The sequence below is a fragment of the Nymphaea colorata genome, chromosome 9 (assembly GCF_008831285.2).
Source record: "Nymphaea colorata isolate Beijing-Zhang1983 chromosome 9, ASM883128v2, whole genome shotgun sequence".
Lineage (NCBI taxonomy): Eukaryota > Viridiplantae > Streptophyta > Magnoliopsida > Nymphaeales > Nymphaeaceae > Nymphaea > Nymphaea colorata.
The window spans coordinates 24,554,995-24,577,980 of record NC_045146.1 but is presented as its reverse complement, the minus strand read 5'-3'; the positions used below and the strand labels follow the sequence as shown (position 1 = coordinate 24,577,980).

The following is a 22,986-nucleotide window of genomic DNA, read 5'->3' as shown; positions in this document are numbered from 1 at the left end:
AGGGATCGGTCTCATCGAGAGACTGAATCGGCTTCGGAGAAAAAAACTTGTGAGTAAAGTGAAGGACAGTAAGACACAACATCTTTAAGTTATTGATATAAATGCTTTAATGAAGAGAGCCGACCCCAAGCAGTTAATAAAAAAAATTGCCAGCATCATCGATGATAAGAAGATAGATTTGTATCCCTTTCTTGGAAAGCATGTTTAAACATGGGCCAACTTTACCACCAAGAAAGCTTTTAGATGTAGAAATTCGAATCCCTTGGTTATTTTTAGAAAGCCCACAGGACAACTTTATTGCTTTGCTACTATGCTGATAGATTTTGTTCAAAGATTCTTTGAATCAATTAATCTCAATGTTATTTTTGCTATAAAATAGTGCCGCCTTCATTCATATCCCAATCAATTTTACTTCATTTCGTTCAAGTGCTGCCATCAACTTTTCTGCCATCAAGTTCAGAAGCCCATCTTCTACCCAAATCCAGAATTGGATAAAATATTTGGATTTTAATTCATGTGAACAGAAAGTCATGTCGTATCGGAATCCAGTCATTAAAACCGCAACTTTATTGCATGCCATCCAAAAAATTTGACTTGGGATGACAATTCTGATACATCGCATTCATGTCGAAATATAAGTAATTTCTCACACAAATTTGTTCAGATATTGATGTAAATTTTGCAAACAGAATAAAAAACCCGGAAACACGCAAACGGAAGTGCGGAGTAGCGGATGAACTAAATGCTTAAACATTTAATTTAATGAAGAAAAGCCAAGCAACGAAAATTTTTACCAGATGCTTTTTCTACCCGCAACATCACTACATGGTTTCATTTATATCAGGGAGGGAGAGCCAAAGGAGACCGGTCCATGCAGCGGATGATTGCCACCTGGCACCTCCAACGATCCTGATTTGCTCGGCCCAGTAATAAATCTGCATCATTTCTTGTTGGCAGTAGCAACTGCAGCTGCTCCATGTTAGAAGCATAATTGATGAGACTCTCTCTCTCTCTCTCTCTTCATTTCAAAGCCAAGAAAAAGCAAAAAAAAACTTCCTCCACCATTTGTGCTCCAATCTGCAACTTCCTGTGCCGTGTCCAACGGAACGGAGTATGTTGGTCCGCATTGTGAATGGGCCTCACCTAGTAGGCCTGCCTGCCTGGTTTAAGCCTAAGTAGGATTTTTTTGGTCGGGATGGTTTTATGGTACACCATTCAATTTAAGTATTGCGCATACCATCATTTACAATTTAAAAGATGTATCGTCAATGCGACGATCATACCAACCACCTATGCATATCATTCCTCGATACTACTAAAATTACAAAGAAAAACAAAAAATTTAAAAAGCATAATAAAATTAGCCCCTAAACTCCGGTTGCATGAAGCTCGATGACCTCAATCCATGTTCGACTTAAAAGTAGTTCAAAAATTCAACACTGTGGCAAACGACGCATGCTTAGTTATGAGACTTTGAACCAGATGTGAATCTAATATTAAACAGTGGAAATAAGAAATTTTCCATTTGGAGCAAGAGTGAGTTTCTTATTGTTCATTGAAGCATGCTTGATGATAATAATTGATACAAGTGGTGGCCCTTCGTCTCCATCTTTATTAGAAAGAAAAGTTCTTAATCATTCATGCCTTTCTCTTTTAATTTCTGCGTGTTCGTGGGGTATCGCCCGCCCGTGACTTTGAGGCTGGAAAGTGTTCTATGTAATGAGTTTTACTTCTTTGACTAGACTGTCCCTTCTGTCCTTCAGCTAGAACCTTAACTTTGCTTCTCCTTTTACTTTTTCCAAAATTTAAGAGAAAAATTATATGTTAAGTTTAGGAGATTGAACTGTTTGGTCTAATAAAATTAGGTTCTATGTTCACAACCCTAAAATATAAAACCACAATTAATGAAACTTTTATTAGAACAGGAATGAAATTGAAACAAACGCAGGTAGTCGGCAGGCACGTGCATAGAAGGCGTATCAATTGGTCGATTGCCATGAATACTACTTTCCTAGACTGTAAAAGCTAGGATCGTGACAATCAAGTTGAATGGTTGTACCTCACTCAGGCCCCGATGCATCCCATAACTCAGAGGTAGAGGGAATTGTTTTCGGGGGAGGGAAGGAGGCGGTGGACCATTTTGGGTCTTTTTCAAGTAAATAGATTGTTAATCTTGTGCTCACCCCGGAAAGCTTATTTTGTGTGCCTTGGAGGCTTGGACCACACTAAGAGGTCCTTCTTATACTCAAATTCTGCAGTTTTAATGTGAGATTTACTTGGAGTTAAACCTGCAGTGAGTAAAATAAAAACCGATTCATTTCTACAAGATTTATTTTTCTTACAATAAGAATGAAGATGACAAGCGTCTCTAACCTAATTCTTATAGAATTATAAATACATGTAATTTTTTTTTTAAACAAAAGAATGGAACATCATGAGATTAAAAAAAAAAAAAAAAAGTTGTTTAGCGACGTTGGCATATTCGTACTATTATATGGCCTCTTCATAGGTCGATTTCTCGTTTTCTTTTTCCCTTTGTCCTTAAACAAGTGAGTTTTGGCAGATCCTACTGGCTTTATATCAAGATTTGCAACCCAAGCATTGAACTTTTTGTCTTCAACTATAATTGGATCAAGCAATTTTGGGGATGACAGATTCAATATTTCTTCGCTAGAAGTAACTTTCTTTTTGGTAGTCGATATCAGAGCACTGGCTTTTTGTTTTGTTAGACATTTGCTTACTGACAAGGCTGTGGCTTTATGTTTCGCTGTTTCGAGTAAAAAAGGAAGAGCCCTCTCCCACTTTTATCTTGTTGCATGATGCCTCTTCTTTAGCATATTATCTGTGCAAAAATATCGAACAATTATTATAAAACAAATCAATATATAAATAAATAGCTCGCCAGTTTTGTAGGGAATAATTGTTCTTGAAAAATTTAACCATTGGAAGCACTGTTGGGGCACAAGCAAACCCCCAGCAAAAACAATGAGAGCGCCTCATTTTCCTTTTCCACGCAAACAGTACACAAACAGAACCAAGAACAGGTTTGGATCTTTGAAGATCCAAATAAGTTTGAACCCATCCGTTTCGATGCCTTCTGATCTCATGTGGAATGGACTAATCCAAGTTTTACTCTTTTCTTTTTACAGTTCAAGACAGCTTTATCTTAGCTTTGCACATGCCTGTCTTTGACCAAGTTATCGGGGCTGAATACATGGGGAGTTGGATTTGGATCAGATTGGGCCCCAACAACAAATTGCACCCCATCTTGGATTCCACCGAAGATCAAAATTTTTTACTTTTACACTTTTGGTGAATGTGGGAAACCTACCATCATCAAGTCCAAGCTCCTACCCAACCTTTCATGTTTATTCGGTATAAGAGATCCACTTTAAGTGCCTCAAAATTTAAGTGCCTCGAGATGCTGCTTCCACCATGCTTCAACTTGTGCGTCGGTGGCTACTTTTATGTTTAATATCTCATTGGCACTTCATTTGGAAACTTATTCTCAGAGGTTACATTTGTTTAACCTTGTTCAAATAAGGCACCAAAAGGATCCATCAAACTTACGCTTATTCAGACAATGTAAGTTTGGATAGGAATTAATTGATTGAAAAGGACCCACTGGAAAAGGGTTTGGCATCCATTGAACTTACAAGATTCTCCAATCCATCTGAACTCGCTGTGTATTTTTATCATCACTAATATTTTTATTACTGCAAAAGAAAGGGTGGCAGATGGAGTAGAAGTTACATACGGTTTATTATTGAAGGCGTAAGAAACAGTTCATCTTTTGATAGTCAAAGGTGAGTCAAAGTGATAACAAATGACGACTCCCCAAAAAAAACAGGCGTCCTTTTCCCTTCTTTTTTCTTTCCTTCCCTCTCTTGGTTGCTTGCTAGCTACTTAAACCAACAAACGTTGTAAAAAGCGGCTCGTGTCGCCCACTTTTACTTTTTATGTATTTAAAAAATCATGGTCGTATTTTAAATTTGTTGTAAACATCAAAATAATAAAACAATAGGAAACCTATATTGATGAGATTGTCGACTCAACACAGTGACCAAACATGGTTTTGGTTTTCTCTGATCTGCTTTAAGGATTTTTTTTCTTTTCTTTTCTGATAGTGGATGTCATTCTAAAGTAAATTCTATTGATTGATCTTCCCCCGCATCAGAACCTGCCTCCAACCCTACTAGTTAGCCATGGAAAGCGCAGGGAATTATGCAGTTTTACGTGGTGGGCCTATCTTTTCAAGAAAAAAGAAGAAAAAACGCGGTTTGAGTTACAGGAATCCGATAACATTCCGATGATCGCCAACCTTCCACTCATATACAGTTTACAACAATCTTCCACTCATAAAAAGTTGAGCGCTTCCACGCAACCAGTTGCTTGAAAAGGTTATATGGGTTTTCGAGTTCTTTTGTCCTTAAGAATATAAAAGAAAATTTATGGAGAAAGTTTTCCATTCAAGAGCTTGTCTTTTGCTGTTTAATTTCAAGAAATAATATGTTCATAACTACATAACTTCTTTGAGATTTATTGCTTCGTAGCAGGGAGGTTCCCTCTCACACCTGCCATACACGGGATTTAATTTGCTTATGAAGAAATGAATGCTCTAAACTGGAAGTTCTGGTTATTCTCTCAGTAGATCATGTATTGAACATGAGAATCCAAAGTTCGTACAGTTGCAGAGCATATGCAGCGGATGACATGCATGTAATAAATGAATCAATTATTGACAGCCTTCATCCGCTCAACTAGACAGGTAAAACCTGTTTCTACCTGTGATCACATGTAAATTCTTGCCCAACCCACACGATTCACAAATGTTGCGTACCTGTCACATACGAACCATCGAGGATCTGAATCACAATTTAGGTCCAGAGGGAAACCCGTGTCCAGATACGCTCAAGACTTCGGAGAAAGGAACTAGAGATCATGAGACTTTTTGGAAAAGAATAAGACATGTACATATTTGTAAGGAATCATTCAACGAGTAAATAATGCAACCGAGTAGTAGACAAGAATGGGAGTAACAATGGCAGCAAAACCTTATATTTCATACTGTGTCCAATACTGAGTGGTAACTTCAATAGTCACAACCAATCTCTTCTTTCTCAGTGCAGAGAAATCTCCATAAGGTTAGAACTAAGATTGCTATATATTGACATGGTATTTTTCGTTTCACTTGACTATCCAGCTTCTGGCTTGGCGATCATCAATACCCTTCTCTGGATCGCTTCCACCTGTTGCTCTTAGTCCTCAACAGTCATCTGCTTTCAATAGTATCAGCAGTGTCCATTGTAATTTGGTTCTTGCAATCAGTTCTTGATTTCTGCATTCAGAACTTGACATGATTCATTTTGGAAATTCAGGTTTGTGAAAGAAGCTTGATTATCTTGGCATCAAAATAATTACTGGATTTCTGATTGCCTCTACAAACATTGAGTTCATTTTCTGTAAAAGAATGCGGATGCCCTCATAATTTTTCCTGGATACGGATGACGTGGAAGTTTTCCTATGGTGCATCTGCAATAATAACCTTCTTCAGGTTCGTGATGAAGTTTCAATACAGCATTCAGCATTGCTAATAGTTAGATGCGTCTGCTTGTGGAATCTACCACGATCAGACTGAAATTCTTAATTACTTTCAAATTTAAACTGACATCTCACCGTTGCTCCCCGAAATATAGAGCATTAAGCAGGTTAGGTGTGACCCTGCATATACTTTTGCACAGTTGAGCTTTTTATTCTTTCAATTGATCGCCATCTGATCCAGCGGCAACCCTAAAAGGGGAGCACTACGGGAATTAGAATCAAGAATCTGCAGACATTTCAAATTCTTGAAACATTTGTGTGAAGGCAAAGTGAGTAGGAAGCAATAACAATGGATATGAATCTATGCGAATGAGATGTGTATAAAGTTCTACTTAAATAAATTTAGGCCATCTCTATAGGCCCACGCATTGGTGGTATATTCCATATAAGCAATGAATGGGGGTACGGGTACATTCAGGTTACCGGGCAGATCTTATTAAGATGCTTTCCTGGTGAAGTCACCCACAGTTTACTGGTCATGGAGATACCCATCAGCGAATGCTTGTGAAATACGAGTTACAGGTACTCCCTTTGGAGTCCTTCACACTTGTGACGCGCCAACTGGAAGCAGCATATAAGGTTGGTGGAGAAGATAAACCAATCAGAACCAGAATTGGAGCAATCTATTGATAATCTCACAAGTCTGCCCACAAATAAGTTGCCAAACCACATATTTACTGAGATGAAAAATCTGCATCACCCACTTTGACGATGAATAGCCACCTAAGTGTGAGCAGCAGTGGTGAACTTTTCCATAAGCTGTACATCATGCCTTGAGAATAGTTAGCATCAAAGATTGATAAGCTCGCCAGGTGCTTTACACGAGTGTATTTATGATGGAGAATAGTTAGCAGCAAGTTGCGGTCAGGACACCTAGGTCACCAGGTGCTTTTCCACATCTCAGAATAGGGAACACACGTATGTCATGATAACCTTTGCCAGTATATTTATGATGATATATTGACAAGGATACGAATGGTTATCATCCGTTTCACATTGCCCGTTAATGATTAATTGCACCATCTAATCTGATCGGCAGATTCAATGTAAGAATATGGTTCGACCGATTATTCAGATCTGCAAGAAATGAGCTTGTGCCTCCACATGTAACAACGATGCTTAAACAAAACAGACGCAAGTAGTAGATCTGTGAAGAAAGATGACCGCCTGGATATTGAGTGTGCACGCCTGAAAAACAGGCCGAAGCAGGTCCGGCAGCAATACAACACCGATTCTTCACAGGAAGAACGGAGACCGCGTGAGCTCAGAAACTGATAGCAACCCGTGTAGGTTGCCATGGACGTAAGCCATTTGGTAGCTGCTTCTGGTTCTTTCAGTCCCAAATGCATGGAGAAAAGCAGGGTTCCTTAGAAATACATAAACAAGTGACTGAACCAGTATAAGTAGACTGCACTATTACAGTGGGAACGAGTACCGGAGTCCTGCTATGTAAACAAATGGGAGAAGCAGTACCATACCTAAACGCTATGAAGCCTGTATTGTTACAGAAGGAACACAGTACTGATTCTCCTAGTATGTATAGTTTTGGGGTCGATAACTCAATTGCGAGGCAAAGAAACTTAACAAAGTCACGAGTCCTCTTGAAAGAGAGACTACCAACCAGAAATACTGTCACGACCCAATTTTTGACAACAATTTTTTTTTTTTTTTTTATTATTAACATAAATCATAGCGGAAGCAACACTGAGTCATGACCAAAACATAAACAAATGCACCGTATTAAAATAAAACAAATGGACCCAAACAACCAAAATAAACACAAGTCCCCAAAACCGACGCAGTGTCCAGAATGCCAATGCCCGTCCATCACAAGACCAAGGTCGTCACTCCAAAGCCAAAATCTATCAAGGACTACCTGTAGAGATAGAAAGAAAGGTCAGAATTCCTCTGAGTATGAGAAAATCCAGCCATGAATGAAACATGGCCCAAAATAATGTTTAATTTCGTATAACGATTCCAAAAAGGCCTTATAAACTACAATCCATAAGTTTTCTAAAACTTAACACATATCATATCACCAAAGACAGAATGAGGTGTGCACAACCTCCAAATTTTCGTAGGCTTCCAACCGTGGTTCTCTGACAATGTCATGGTCATCGTGCCGAGCAACAGAAATCCCCGTGGGCACTCACGGGCAGAACAGAACATCTCTTCACCAGGCGATCCAACGGATCGAGGGCACCTGAAGTGAAGCCTCCTGAGATATCCCAGATCGCCGCTGCAGCAGCATGGTCTCTCTAGGAACCCGGGTGGAGAGACCAGGAGTCTCGCTCCCAAACAGAAACAGAACAGAATCCCGAGCCCTTGTGCCGCCCAATACCCTGTGGGCCCTCCAGTACAGCCAGAGGAGTGTGACCACTACCTCCCGGGACGAAACCAAACACTGGGTAAAACAGAAAGCTCGCACTCGCATAAACCATCGCACAAAGCCCACGTTTCGCCTTCGAATTTCAAAAGTGAGGGTTTCTCCTTACTAGACCTTGTCTAATACCCCTCTCAGAAACCGCCCTCAGGCTCGGTTTCCCAAACAGAATAATTCAACCATTTTAAATCTTAATTTAATGGCACCAAAACAAAATCGATAATACGTGCACTAATATAGAGCATATCACATCCAGACTAAACACAACAATCACCATTTCAAAACAAGGGGGTTCAATACCCCTATTCCTGAAATTTAAATAATACAAAAGGTACCACAGAGCAATAATACATAAAATTACGGTTTTTCCATCGAAATTGCAAACCAATTTATAAAAACCCTCTTTTGACAATTTTAAGAATTCAAAGGGTACTGATTCACAATTTCGAAAGAGTTCTTTGGTTCTTATAGAAAATAACTTTTGCGGACCCCTTTTTTTGAAGATGTTTTTAGCAAAAACGTTGCGGCATGAATGATTAAAAATTTTAACAGCCTTTTCGTGAATTCTGCTTAAGAGGTGGACCCGCTTTGTAATTTTTGAGTCTTGTTATAAAAACGAAACCCACTCGTTTTCTTCATTTCTCACCCGCGTTTTCTCTCTCTTCGTAAGGGAGCTCCTCTTCTTTTTCTCGTTGGCTTTCTCTCTTCACAACAGCACCTTCCTCGCCCGGCGGTGGATCTTCCTCCTTGTTCAAAGGGGGGGAACAAACCAGAGAGAGAGGAGCGCCTTCCTCTCGCGAGCTCCAACGCTCGGGTCCTATGGCGCCGCCCACCGACCGTCCGACATTTCCCTCCTAAAAATCGCCGCTTCCTCTGCCCTCATTTTGCACCAGCGTGGGGAAGGCAGTCTACCCAAGAGCCGATGCTTCAATGGCTCTTAGTCTCCACCTTCGCTGCGACGGGGATGAACCATCAACGAAGAGAAACGGTAGGAGGAGGACGCTGCGTTTCACCTTTACTCAACCAGCGTGAGGAACAATGGCTGGTTTTCCAATTGGTTGGGCGATTGCCTCTATTCGTTGGCAAACTCATTGTGTTTCCTTCCTTTCCTCCTTTCTGTATGTTGGTTTTTCCTTTACTGTATGTCGAGCAGAGCAGGCGTTGCCCTCTGTCGACGTCGTTCTGGACAATAGAGTCTTCCCACTGACATTCTATATATCAAATTCCATGGTCAAACCCTCCGTGAGGGTTCTGTATATAATTTTATTGAAGTTGGTTTGATTTCTCTAACGTCTCCTTCATCTCAGAGATATCTGCTATGTTACTCTAGTCTTGATTTCTCATGAATGAAATAACTACAAGAAGAAACAACGTAGCAACATAGAACGACATGCTTCACCTTCATATCTAACATGCTCTCTTTAAAAAAAAATCAGAAAAGAGAAACAACATCACATGAACATCCGAGAGGTTCCAAAACCTAACAAAGACTAACATGCCTCCGGTCATAACTTTCATGCGGTTTGGTCAAATCCTTGAACGAAGCCCATAACATAGAAATTCATACTCAGTTTTAGGGTTCTCACGGATGAACATAAGTAGCATACGTACAGAAAACCAAAATACAGAGGCTTCACGTTTATGACTGAAATTTCTCTACATGGATTCATCTTCTAAGTATATAGGTATCCATAAGAGATCAAAATACATGGCTTCATGCTTCAATCATGGCTGAAAATCCCCATACCTTCTAATCGAGATTGATTTCCAGCAGCAACCTCTTTTTGCTTCTCGTTCCTTTCCAGCAGCACAAATGAGGATCTCTTCCTCACCTTCTCCCTCTTTCTCTCAAAGTCTTTGCCGTTGAGCTTTTTCCTCTGTGAATGCAGTAAAAGAAATGATCATTTTCTGAAACATGGGGTTAAATAACCCTCTACAGGCCTTCTTAATTGTCATCCGTTTTTTTCTTTTCAGTTTCTCACAAGAAAGGAAACTGCCTCTTGATTTCCTTTCTCATCCCTTTAATTCTTTTCAGTTAGAAAATCATTCGTCTTCTTTCCATATTATTCCTTTTATAATGAAAATGGGCAGTTTCAAAAGAAAACGGAAGGATTAACGTCGTGGGTTTTACATCCTCCCCCCCTAAAAAGAAATTTCGTCCTCGAAATTTGAGCGTACCTTATTGAAACAATTGAGGGTAACTCTTTCTCATGTCTTCTTCTGGCTCCCACGTGCATTCTTTGATGCCATGATGCTGCCATTCCACTTGAACTAGTGGGATTGTCTTCTTTCGCAATACATGCTCCTTTCGGTCTATGATTCGAAACGGCTTTTCCTCGGTTGTCAAGTCCTCTTGCAAATCGACTTCTTCATAGTCTATCACATGCGAAGGATCAGGTACATACTTCCTTAACATCGACACGTGAAATACTGGATGAACATGACTATACTGCGGTGGAAGTGCAATTCGATATGCAACCTCTCCAACTTTTTCCAAAATCTCGAATGGACCAATGTATCTTGGGCTCAATTTTCCCTTCTTTCCGAATCGAAAAACACTTTTGGTGGGTGATATCTTGACAAAGACATGATCTCCTGCTTCAAAAGCCAACTCTCTTCGTCGTTGGTCTGCATAACTCTTTTGTCGACTCTGAGCAGCCAAAAGTTTCTTTCTAATCATATTGACTTGATCAGTGTAGTGTTGAATCACCAAAGGATCCTCAATCTTGTTGTCTCCTATCTCTGTCCAACATGATGGTGATCTACAAGGTCGGCCATAAAGAGCTTCAAACGGAGCCATTCCAATGCTAGAGTGATAGCTGTTGTTGTAGGCAAATTCAGCCAACTTCACATGTTTGTCCCATTCACCCTTCCATTGCAAAACACAAGCCCTTAACATATCTTCAAGAGTCTGGATGGTTCGCTCAGACTGTCCATCTGTTTGCGGATGAAATGCTGTACTCAGTTTCAATTTTGTTCCCAATGCTTCCTGTAACCTTCTCCAAAACTTAGATGTAAATCTTGGATCTCTGTCAGAGATTATTGATTTAGGGATTCCATGAAGTCTCACAATTTCATCCACATACAAATCTGCCAGACTTTCTAGTGATTGTGAAATCTTGATCGGAAGAAAATGTGCAGATTTTGTTAGGCGGTCAACCACTACCCAAATAGCATCGTGTTGTCGTCGAGTACGTGGTAACCCCACTACAAAGTCCATGGTGATGTCTTCCCATTTTCATTGAGGAATTTCTATCTGTTGCATCAATCCACCTGGTTTCTGATGTTCCACTTTAACCTGTTGACACACCAAGCATCGTGAGACGAACTCAGCAATCTCTTTCTTCATTCCTGGCCACCAGAAGTTTATCCTTAAATTTTGATACATCTTTGTGCTTCCTGGATGTATGGTGTATCTTGTCTTGTGTGCCTCTTCTAATAACTTGTTCTTCACTTCAGGATCATTCGGAACCCACAATCTACCATTGAACCACACGGATCCATCCTCGTCCTCCAAATAAGGAGTTTCTTCTTTCTTGTGACATTCAAGTTTCAACTTCGCATATTCCGGGCTCTGTTTTTGTTTCTCAATAATCTCATCAAGGAAGCTATCTCGAATTATTCCTGCACACTTCACCTTTCCATTATCATCTCGCAATGGATGCCATTTTTCCAAGTCTTCCACCAAATTCCATGTCTGCATTAATAGTCCACTAGCTTTAGCAGTCGTCTTTCTGCTGAGTGCATCGGCTACCACATTGGCCTTTCCTGGATGATACTTTATTTCAAAGTCGTAATCTTTGAGATATTCCAGCCATCTTCTTTGTCTTAGGTTTAATTCTTTCTGTGAGAACAAATATTTGAGGGATTTATGGTCAGAAAATACTTCAAATTCCACACCATATAGGTAATGTCTCCATATTTTTAGTGCAAACACCACCGCTCCTAATTCCAAATCATGTGTTGGATAGTTCTTCTCGTGTTGTTTTAGTTGTCTAGAGGCATAAGCTATAACATTGTCCTTTTGCATAAGCACCGCTCCATATCCTGTTCCCGAAGCATCGGTATACACCACAAATCCTTTCCTCCCATTTGGCAGTGTTAGAATTGGGGCACTAGTCAAACTGTCTTTCAACATCTGAAAACTCTTCTGACAATCCTCTGTCCACGTAAATTTCACTCCTTTCCGTAACAGTTTAGTCAATGGAGTTGCAATCTTCGAAAAATCCTTGATGAACTTTCTGTAGTAACCTGCCAAGCCAAGAAAACTTCTGATTTCTGACACATTAGTTGGCGCATTCCATTGTTGTACAGCTTCCACTTTGGCCGGATCAACTGCCACTCCCTCCTTAGATATTACATGTCCCAAGAAATTCACTTTGTCAAGCCAAAACTCACACTTGGAATATTTGGCATACAGTTGATTTTCTCTCAAAATCCTCATCACTAACTCGAGATGTGCCGCATGCATCGCTTCACACTCGGAGTATACTAGCACATCATCAATGAATACTATAACGAATCGGTCTAAGTACTCATGAAATATCCGATTCATGAGACCCATAAAAGCTGCTGGGGCATTTGTGAGTCCAAAAGGCATCACTCGAAACTCATAATGCCCATAACGTGTGCGAAATGCTGTTTTGGGAATATCTTCTTCCTTAATTCGCAATTGATGGTATCCCGACCTCAAGTCTATCTTAGAAAACACCTTTGCTTCCTTTAATTGATCGAATAAATCTTCGATTCTAGGCAATGGATATTTGTTCTTGATTGTAACCTGATTCAACATGCGATAGTCAATACACAACCGCATTGACCCATCTTTTTTCTTTACAAACAAGACTGGTGCTCCCCAAGGTGACACACTTGGACGAATAAATCCTTTGCTGGCCAAATCTTGGATCTGTTTCTTTAATTCTTTTAGTTCTGCTGGTGCCATTCTGTATGGAGCCTTAGAAATAGGTGCAGTTCCTGGTATCAATTCGATGCCAAACTCCACCTCTCGTACAGGAGGTAATCCAGGTAAATCTTCAGGAAACACGTCTGCATAGTCCTTCACCGTATGCACCTCACTAATGGGTTTTAATTTCTGCTCGATTGCGTCCATGCTAACCAAATATGCAGTGCACCCATTTTCCATGTATTTCCTTGCCTTAACTGCTGAGACAACTAACTTTCTTTGATCTTGGGGTGTTTTTACCCTAAATTCGAACCTTTGACCATTCTCCAACTGAATCTTCAGCTTCTTTTTTCTGCAATCTATCGTTGCGTAGTGATGGTATAACCAATCCATTCCTAGGATTACGTCATACCCCAACATATTCATTACCACTAACTGTGCTGGTAATAAATGTTCATGTATTTCTATTTTCACATTTTCTAAATACGTTCTGCATGTGTCTTTGTTTCCCATAGGTGTAGCGACTAACAATTGATAAGGCATATTCTTTCTTTCTAACTTTAAAAGTTCAGCAAAACTCTTAGCAACAAAAGAATGCGATGCTCCAGAATCAAACAAAACATGAGCCCAATGAGATTGTACAAGAAGGGTACCTTCAATTACGTCAGTAGGTTTCAACTCTTCAACCGTGGTCGCGTAAACTCTGCCAGGTACCTTCTTTTCTGCTGGCTGATTGGTTGCACTACGCCTCTGCTCTACCTCTTTCTTCTTTGGGCACTCACGAATAAAATGACCTTGTGCTCCACAGTAAAGACATGCTCCGATATCTCTGTAACATGGTTTACCAGGATGTTGGCGATGACACTTGGGGCATTCACTGTCCCCCCTGGATGTCGATGGCCTCTGTCTCTTGAATCTGTCCCATTGGTTTCCCCTGTCACTGCGCCTTCTCTTAAACATGTCAGGTCCCGACCTGGGTCGCAGAGATTCACTCTTCCTATCTGTCCCTTGCATCCTGTTCCAGCCTTCCTCAAGACGTGTGGCCATGTCGATAGCGTCGTCTAGATCCCTCGGACGACTACTAATTACTTGGTTCTGCAACCCGTCTTTAAGTCCTCTGACGAACTTATTTGCTCGGTCCGCATCAGTAGTATACACATGTAGGCAATATTTTTCCAGATGTCTGAATTTGACGACGTACTCATGCAAACTCAAACTCCCTTGCTGAAGCTCCAAGAATTCTTGCATGCATTTCTCCCGTGTGAAAGTTGGGATATAGGCATGTGTGAAGGCTTCCTTGAATTCTGCCCAAGTCGCTTCGTGATTTGCGAACTTCAATTCCCGTTGAGTCCGCCACCATTCCTTAGCATCTCCTTTTAGCATAAAAGTTCCATATCGAACCTTCTTGTTGTCAGGCACTTCCAGGGTGGAAAAGATTTCCTCAGTTTCTATTATCCACTGTTCAGCATCATCAGCTGTGCCTTTCCCATGGAACGTCGGAGGGTGCAAGTTCATAAACTGTTGGTGAGTTACTCCCCTTGCCTCACCATTAGTCGTTCTGTTTGTATCCGTACTTGTTCCTCCTGAAGATGTATTCTGCGTCAGGCCATACATCAATCCTGTCATCATCTGCAAAGTGTTCATGATGAATGTCTGTTGTTGTTGGATGTTTCTGCCAGGCGTCCTAGGTCCAGTAGGATGAGCCTCTGTGTTCCGGTTTCCATTGTTGCGAGGAGTTCTCCTTCCTCCACTAACACTCCCTCCTCTAGTGCGTGCCATTGAACTACACCGCACAGAGAAAATAATTATGAATACATAAAGCACTTTATTAAAACTACCACAAAAATATGAAACTCAATTTTTACATCGAAATCTAAACACCCTTCTTTAACAGGTTTGGATGACCTTCCTCTACTTGTGATCGACACTGGCATTGGACATGGACTCTAGACACTGTGCTCTGATACCAAAGTTGTCACGACCCAATTTTTGACAACAATTTTTTTTTTTTTTTTATTATTAACATAAATCATAGCGGAAGCAACACTGAGTCATGACCAAAACATAAACAAATGCACCGTATTAAAATAAAACAAATGGACCCAAACAACCAAAATAAACACAAGTCCCCAAAACCGACGCAGTGTCCAGAATGCCAATGCCCGTCCATCACAAGACCAAGGTCGTCACTCCAAAGCCAAAATCTATCAAGGACTACCTGTAGAGATAGAAAGAAAGGTCAGAATTCCTCTGAGTATGAGAAAATCCAGCCATGAATGAAACATGGCCCAAAATAATGTTTAATTTCGTATAACGATTCCAAAAAGGCCTTATAAACTACAATCCATAAGTTTTCTAAAACTTAACACATATCATATCACCAAAGACAGAATGAGGTGTGCACAACCTCCAAATTTTCGTAGGCTTCCAACCGTGGTTCTCTGACAATGTCATGGTCATCGTGCCGAGCAACAGAAATCCCCGTGGGCACTCACGGGCAGAACAGAACATCTCTTCACCAGGCGATCCAACGGATCGAGGGCACCTGAAGTGAAGCCTCCTGAGATATCCCAGATCGCCGCTGCAGCAGCATGGTCTCTCTAGGAACCCGGGTGGAGAGACCAGGAGTCTCGCTCCCAAACAGAAACAGAACAGAATCCCGAGCCCTTGTGCCGCCCAATACCCTGTGGGCCCTCCAGTACAGCCAGAGGAGTGTGACCACTACCTCCCGGGACGAAACCAAACACTGGGTAAAACAGAAAGCTCGCACTCGCATAAACCATCGCACAAAGCCCACGTTTCGCCTTCGAATTTCAAAAGTGAGGGTTTCTCCTTACTAGACCTTGTCTAATACCCCTCTCAGAAACCGCCCTCAGGCTCGGTTTCCCAAACAGAATAATTCAACCATTTTAAATCTTAATTTAATGGCACCAAAACAAAATCGATAATACGTGCACTAATATAGAGCATATCACATCCAGACTAAACACAACAATCACCATTTCAAAACAAGGGGGTTCAATACCCCTATTCCTGAAATTTAAATAATACAAAAGGTACCACAGAGCAATAATACATAAAATTACGGTTTTTCCATCGAAATTGCAAACCAATTTATAAAAACCCTCTTTTGACAATTTTAAGAATTCAAAGGGTACTGATTCACAATTTCGAAAGAGTTCTTTGGTTCTTATAGAAAATAACTTTTGCGGACCCCTTTTTTTGAAGATGTTTTTAGCAAAAACGTTGCGGCATGAATGATTAAAAATTTTAACAGCCTTTTCGTGAATTCTGCTTAAGAGGTGGACCCGCTTTGTAATTTTTGAGTCTTGTTATAAAAACGAAACCCACTCGTTTTCTTCATTTCTCACCCGCGTTTTCTCTCTCTTCGTAAGGGAGCTCCTCTTCTTTTTCTCGTTGGCTTTCTCTCTTCACAACAGCACCTTCCTCGCCCGGCGGTGGATCTTCCTCCTTGTTCAAAGGGGGGGAACAAACCAGAGAGAGAGGAGCGCCTTCCTCTCGCGAGCTCCAACGCTCGGGTCCTATGGCGCCGCCCACCGACCGTCCGACATTTCCCTCCTAAAAATCGCCGCTTCCTCTGCCCTCATTTTGCACCAGCGTGGGGAAGGCAGTCTACCCAAGAGCCGATGCTTCAATGGCTCTTAGTCTCCACCTTCGCTGCGACGGGGATGAACCATCAACGAAGAGAAACGGTAGGAGGAGGACGCTGCGTTTCACCTTTACTCAACCAGCGTGAGGAACAATGGCTGGTTTTCCAATTGGTTGGGCGATTGCCTCTATTCGTTGGCAAACTCATTGTGTTTCCTTCCTTTCCTCCTTTCTGTATGTTGGTTTTTCCTTTACTGTATGTCGAGCAGAGCAGGCGTTGCCCTCTGTCGACGTCGTTCTGGACAATAGAGTCTTCCCACTGACATTCTATATATCAAATTCCATGGTCAAACCCTCCGTGAGGGTTCTGTATATAATTTTATTGAAGTTGGTTTGATTTCTCTAACGTCTCCTTCATCTCAGAGATATCTGCTATGTTACTCTAGTCTTGATTTCTCATGAATGAAATAACTACAAGAAGAAACAACGTAGCAACATAGAACGACATGCTTCACCTTCATATCTAACATGCTCTCTTTAAAAAAAAATCAGAAAAGAGAAACAACATCACATGAACATCCGAGAGGTTCCAAAACCTAACAAAGACTAACATGCCTCCGGTCATAACTTTCATGCGGTTTGGTCAAATCCTTGAACGAAGCCCATAACATAGAAATTCATACTCAGTTTTAGGGTTCTCACGGATGAACATAAGTAGCATACGTACAGAAAACCAAAATACAGAGGCTTCACGTTTATGACTGAAATTTCTCTACATGGATTCATCTTCTAAGTATATAGGTATCCATAAGAGATCAAAATACATGGCTTCATGCTTCAATCATGGCTGAAAATCCCCATACCTTCTAATCGAGATTGATTTCCAGCAGCAACCTCTTTTTGCTTCTCGTTCCTTTCCAGCAGCACAAATGAGGATCTCTTCCTCACCTTCTCCCTCTTTCTCTCAAAGTCTTTGCCGTTGAGCTTTTTCCTCTGTGAATGCAGTAAAAGAAATGATCATTTTCTGAAACATGGGGTTAAATAACCCTCTACAGGCCTTCTTAATTGTCATCCGTTTTTTTTCTTTTCAGTTTCTCACAAGAAAGGAAACTGCCTCTTGATTTCCTTTCTCATCCCTTTAATTCTTTTCAGTTAGAAAATCATTCGTCTTCTTTCCATATTATTCCTTTTATAATGAAAATGGGCAGTTTCAAAAGAAAACGGAAGGATTAACGTCGTGGGTTTTACAAATACAGACATGGGCGGTGCCCCGTGCGCAATGATAGGGATATACCGCATCAAATGCAGAATATTCCATTTCTTTTATAGTAATAATTCATCACAAACCTTCAAACAGGTATATTCCTGTTTCTTCTTATGGGATCATCTTAACCAAGTGTTTGATTAGTATTGCTCTTCGTATAAGCTAAGCAACAAAAGTTTGCAGCAGCCACGGAGTAGGACTCGCATTCCATGATGTGACTTCATCATACGAAAAACAATAAAAGAATAAAATGATGAAGAGACTGTTAAGCATTTGTAATTAAACCTGAGCTGAAAAGGTCCGACCATGCTGCATAAGGGCAATTCTGGGACATTCAAATGATCCGTGGCCTTCAAAATTGAAGGCCCTTCAACAACGCCCTTATTTCCAACCATTTTATCATTTAAGTATCTTGAGCTATGCATATTGATACACATTTGAAAGTCTGATGTGTATATCCTTCATGGTATTACTGAAAGAAATTAAAATTGTACGCAGAACATATCAATCATAGCGACTACTGTAAACTATTCACAACATATGCACAAACTGAGTTGTTTTAGAAAAGTTATCAACACACATATTTTGACAACAATTTCATGCTGATGCAAATATAGGAAAACTACATCACTAGCTGCACCTGCCATCTCAGAGGTAAGATTTATCTCTACACCTCCTGTACCAACCCTTAGGTTTACTTACGGCAGACACCAACTCTGACCTCAGGAAGGGCAACAAAAAACAACGTATCATCTGGACGGGCACCACTGCTACAGGAAAATTTGTCAATTAATTGTGTGAAAGTAATGTCGAAAACCAAGAAGAAAACTAGGATAATAGAAAAAAACGGCAAGCTAAACTATAATGTTCATTTTCTCTGGACAAAATAAAATCCTCTTCATCCATGACCATGCATTGAAAGGCCTCTGATTGGTACATAATGAGCTAAAGTGTAAGCTGAACAATTGATAATGTCCATCATCTTCACTTGACAAGATATGTAAAGTTCCTTCATCTATGACAACACCTCTGGCTGATAAATCCCATGAGGTTCCCGTCAACCATCTGGAAGTACACTCAGCTCTAACCCCTTGCAAGAGATGCCCTGTTGGGCTTCAAACTTAAGGAAGTATGTCCAATTTACTAACATCTGTAAGTTAGCAATGTCCATGCATGCCTTAATTATCTACCATTTAGCCAAAGACAAACCTGAAGTTGTCATCTATGAATGCACATATAACAGATGAACCTAAAAGTTGAAAACAAGGATAAAAAAGAAACAAAAGTAATAGCTGCTAACTTTTTTGAAGAAAAAGGCAACCCACATAGCTCAAAGCACAAGTTCCACAAACATATAAAATGCTCGCCAACTAACAGCATTTTCAACGGACAAATGGGCTAAAGATAAGGTCGTCGAGATGAATAGACAATTGGAGAAACTACATCCACTAATCTAAAACTGATAAGTCCTCACAGAATGAAAATGTGATTCCTAAAATTTTACATATATATAGTTGAAAATAATCACCGAGACCCAATAGGATACTGAGGATGATGACTTCAAATTTAAAATTTTTGCAATATATATTGGCATCACTTGACAGCTGAAAAGAAAATAATGAGCAATGAGCATAGTTTGCAAGCCAGACAACTGGGTAAGAGTCTTGCTGTTCTCCTGCAATCCTTTGACTGGGAAGCATGTTTCTTGAAAAACATAAAAGAATATGACTACAAGAACATGAACGCATTATTAAAAATTTTTCTATCAACAGATAATGCAAATGAACCGTAAAACTAAACATGATCGGCAACTAAAATAGGGGAAACCGGTCCCCACTCCCCACCTATGTACGAAAAAAGTTCCATGAAATTTTTATTACTCCACATGATCCTCGAATTTATCAAGGAGGAAATAAACCCTTTGAAGAGAGGAGAACAAGAGAAGGAACAAATTAGAAGACAGTGAAACGTTTATGAAGAAACACAGTAGAAATCATTAGACAGATTAGGAAATCCCTGAAGCTGTAGAAACATTATTGTTAGAAACCGATAGAAGCTAACAAAGTGAAGGAACGGTTCAGAACTATTATTATTAACATAAAAATTTGATTCAAAAGGGAACCACTAGAGGAACAAAGAATAGTTCTCTATAATAATAGCTCAGAAAGAAAAAAGAAAAAGACTGCAGCACCAAGAAACGACGGCACTAATCGTAACAGGTAATAGCATCCACGAGCCTTACATTTAATCTGCCAAGTTGTTTTCCTTTCTTAAAGATGATCAAAACCCAGAACTGGGAACCTATAGAAGGAACAAGAAAGCAAAAGGCAAAGATTACGCAGCCAAACACCACAGAAAGTTGATAAACAAAGGTACGAAAGCAAAGGGAAGTAAGAAACGAACCAGATGGACGCGATTCTACGCTACGAGAATACATCAAAGGGAAAAGGAAAAACGTATAAAGGAAAAAACAACAAACAGTACCAAGTTATGAAACAGAAATTAACAAAAGAAGGAAACTGAAACACAAATTATATACAACATTGCTCATAGTTATTACTAACAGCAGCAGTAGCAACAACAACAACAATAAACACGAAATTCTTGATGAATCATCACCATTGGCAGAGCCACACCTCCAATTCTACTCACTGTCACCCACTATCAAAGGGGACATCTCACATAAAGGAGCCACCCATCCTTTTCCTCTGCTCTTCATACTCTGCATCATCTGTCGGGAGCTCATACCTACAAACAGGGCAAGAATTTCTGGAGTTCAACCAAGGGAGAATGCATTCTTCATGGTAGACATGTCTGCAGGGCAGTGCTCTTCCCTTGTCACCCGCAGAAGCCCCTTCTTTGCAAATAGCACACAATTGATTCTCCCCGTCCTTGCCCAAGGTGACGGTCGGCAGGCCAAGGATGGCCGATCGTGAAGCAGGCGGCGCCCCTTTCCTCGTACCACCCTCGTTCTCCGTCAAATTCTGCAGCACAACCTCATATCCGGCCGCATCGACGTAGTCCTCTGGGTTCCCCACGTACCGTTCCCCTTCTCTTCCGGGGAATTCCACCCTCAATTCGATGCTGTTGTCCTCCAGTCCTCCAAGGATCTCCTGCCAATCGATCGCCCGGCCGCTGCCGGAGAACTGCAAGCTCCGATCTCTGATCCGAACCCGCACAACGTCACGCCGGCCCTGCCTCTGCCCCTCATTCTCCTGCGGCCCCTGCTCTTCGTCGTCGTCTTCTTCCTCGTCGCCTTCGAAGGTCGCTTCCTCCCATCCATCATCGAGTTCGATTCGCAGAAAATCATCGGTTTCCGGTGCCTCAGCCGAATCCGGTTCCACGATCCCATACCAAGGCAGTTCGCCATCGTCACTACCACTAACCCCGCCGCTGCCGCTAGCGACGGCAGGCGATTCGTCCCTCGACCGGGATGGAGATTGTTGGTGGCGGCCAATCTGGGCAGCGTGCGCAAAAAGGCGGAGGATCTGCAGGAACTGGCGATTGAACGAGGGCTCCGGACGGCTGCCACCGGCCGCGGTGTTGGAGGCGGGCGGGGGAGGAGGGGCGGCGATGAGCTCGACGAATCCGTTATTGCACTCTCGGCAGACGATGTCAGGTTGGTGGGGGAGGGGGTCAACCGCGACCCGCTTGTCGCACTGGTAGCACCAGTGGGAGAGAATGGGATCCTCGTCCCGCGCCCCAGAGGAGGATGAAGAGGATGGTGGTGGTAGCGCGGACGCCATGGAGAAATCTCTCCCCCTTTCACTCCCCTTTCTGCTTTGACTGTGCAGGTGGTTGAGGTCGCCGGAGGAGCGACCGACCGCCGGGGCAAGAGAAAAGAGGGGGAGGCGAAGGGGAGAGAAGGGAGCGTGAGTGCGAATCGAGGGGCTGCTCACACGCAAAGCCAATGAATACGTGTAATTTGTCTTCGTATGTGTGCGTGTAAGGGTAGCGCTTTCTTGTGGTTGTTTTTTCTTGCTCTCTCTTTTTTCAACAAATTTTATTTGGGGTCCAACCCTTTTATCATTATTTGTATAAAATATTTTTGATATTTTTACTCCACAAACTCATTTTCGTTTATTAGAAAAAAAAAACGAATTATAAAAGGTACCCAATGCGATTTACAAACTCTAAAACAGGAACTCATTAGCTTTGGCTGCTGAGTCCTATTCATTGCTCTTTGGCGTTTCAACTCCCCAATGAATATCTATGGAACGATAAGGAGAAGCGAGAGACAGAAAACACGGCCTTGCTTTGAACTCCTTTCGCATTCTAAAAACACACACTCCTTTTCTACCATTTGCGATCCTATACAACAATAAGGAAAACCAGAGATAAAAAACATGGCCGGCCTTAATACCTTAAGCTCCTTTTGCATTCTAAAAACACACGCAGACTCTTTCTTCATCGTTTACGATCCATCATCAAGAGAACTGATAAGCCCCTATGAACTTTCATTTACAAGCAGGAGGGTGATACTTGAGAGGCAGAGGCCTCAATCCAAGCCCCAGGGTTCAAAGCCTGCTTCAGGAATAGCAGCATCGACACTGTTTACAATTCAGGAAAGTTACAGGTAACCATGATCTTGACTTAACCTATGTCATGCTATCGACCATAAATTTGGAGATGAAATTGACTTGACTTCGTGTTGCATGAGCCATAGGCATAGAGACCTAATGTCCACAACTCTTAAAAAATCTGGGGATGTGCACAAGATGAAACCTATTGATTTTTTACACCATCTTTTTGGATTTTTGAAGGAGTCCAGGGCATTTAGACTAACATCTTTGCTCACTAAACCCTAGTATGTCTTCTCGAAACTTGCAACTTACCACTTCAAGCTGAAACCAGCAGCAGGAATTACAACCTTAGTGACTGAAGTCAAAATATTATTTCCCCAAGTCGAAACCATGAGACCTTCCGCCCACCGTCAAATAGAGAACCATTTGACTTTGACAGCAATACAATACAACGTTTCTGGTGAGTAGAAGTTTGACAACCCCTTTTAAAAAAAGAGCTAAGAAGGCATTTCACTCTGTCTCTTAAGCTGCATCTGCAGATCCTATTTTTGTTAATGTCTCCAAATTCAGATTTTAAATCTGATGAGGGTAATTCGTTTCTGTTTTTTAATTATAAAGAATTAGAACTCTGTACTAGGCGTCTACGTTTATGGTTATTAAGAAAACTGCGGTTGTATTGTTAAAATAGAAATAAGTCGTAATT

At 41.1% G+C, this 22,986-nt stretch overlaps 1 protein-coding gene across 4 annotated transcripts; it reads right to left on the bottom strand.

Moving 5' to 3' along the window:
* Nucleotides 1-7,325: 7,325 nt before the first annotated feature.
* Nucleotides 7,326-21,686, bottom strand: LOC116260386 (E3 ubiquitin-protein ligase CIP8-like). Of its 4 annotated transcripts, none has more exons than XR_007574253.1 (3): nt 20,397-21,686; nt 9,732-9,861; nt 7,326-7,477 (listed from the first exon to the last, which is right to left on the bottom strand). XR_007574253.1 is itself a non-coding variant. In XM_031638697.2 (2 exons), exon 1 carries the CDS (start codon nt 21,504-21,506, stop codon nt 20,439-20,441), a length of 1,068 nt encoding a protein of 355 aa, XP_031494557.1. In that variant the 5' UTR covers nt 21,507-21,686; the 3' UTR covers nt 15,182-17,489; nt 20,397-20,438. The 4 variants fall into 4 exon arrangements, 1 of the variants encoding a protein (XP_031494557.1); XR_007574254.1 differs by lacking the exon at nt 9,732-9,861 and adding an exon at nt 17,360-17,489 and having other exon boundaries at nt 7,327-7,477; XR_007574252.1 differs by lacking the exons at nt 7,326-7,477; nt 9,732-9,861 and adding exons at nt 14,961-15,105; nt 17,360-17,489.
* Nucleotides 21,687-22,986: the final 1,300 nt, after the last annotated feature.

Bases quoted from the DNA above. Each gene is read 5' to 3' on its own strand.
- LOC116260386 (XM_031638697.2), bottom strand. From the start codon at position 21,506: ATGGCGTCCGCGCTACCACCACCATCCTCTTCATCCTCCTCTGGGGCG.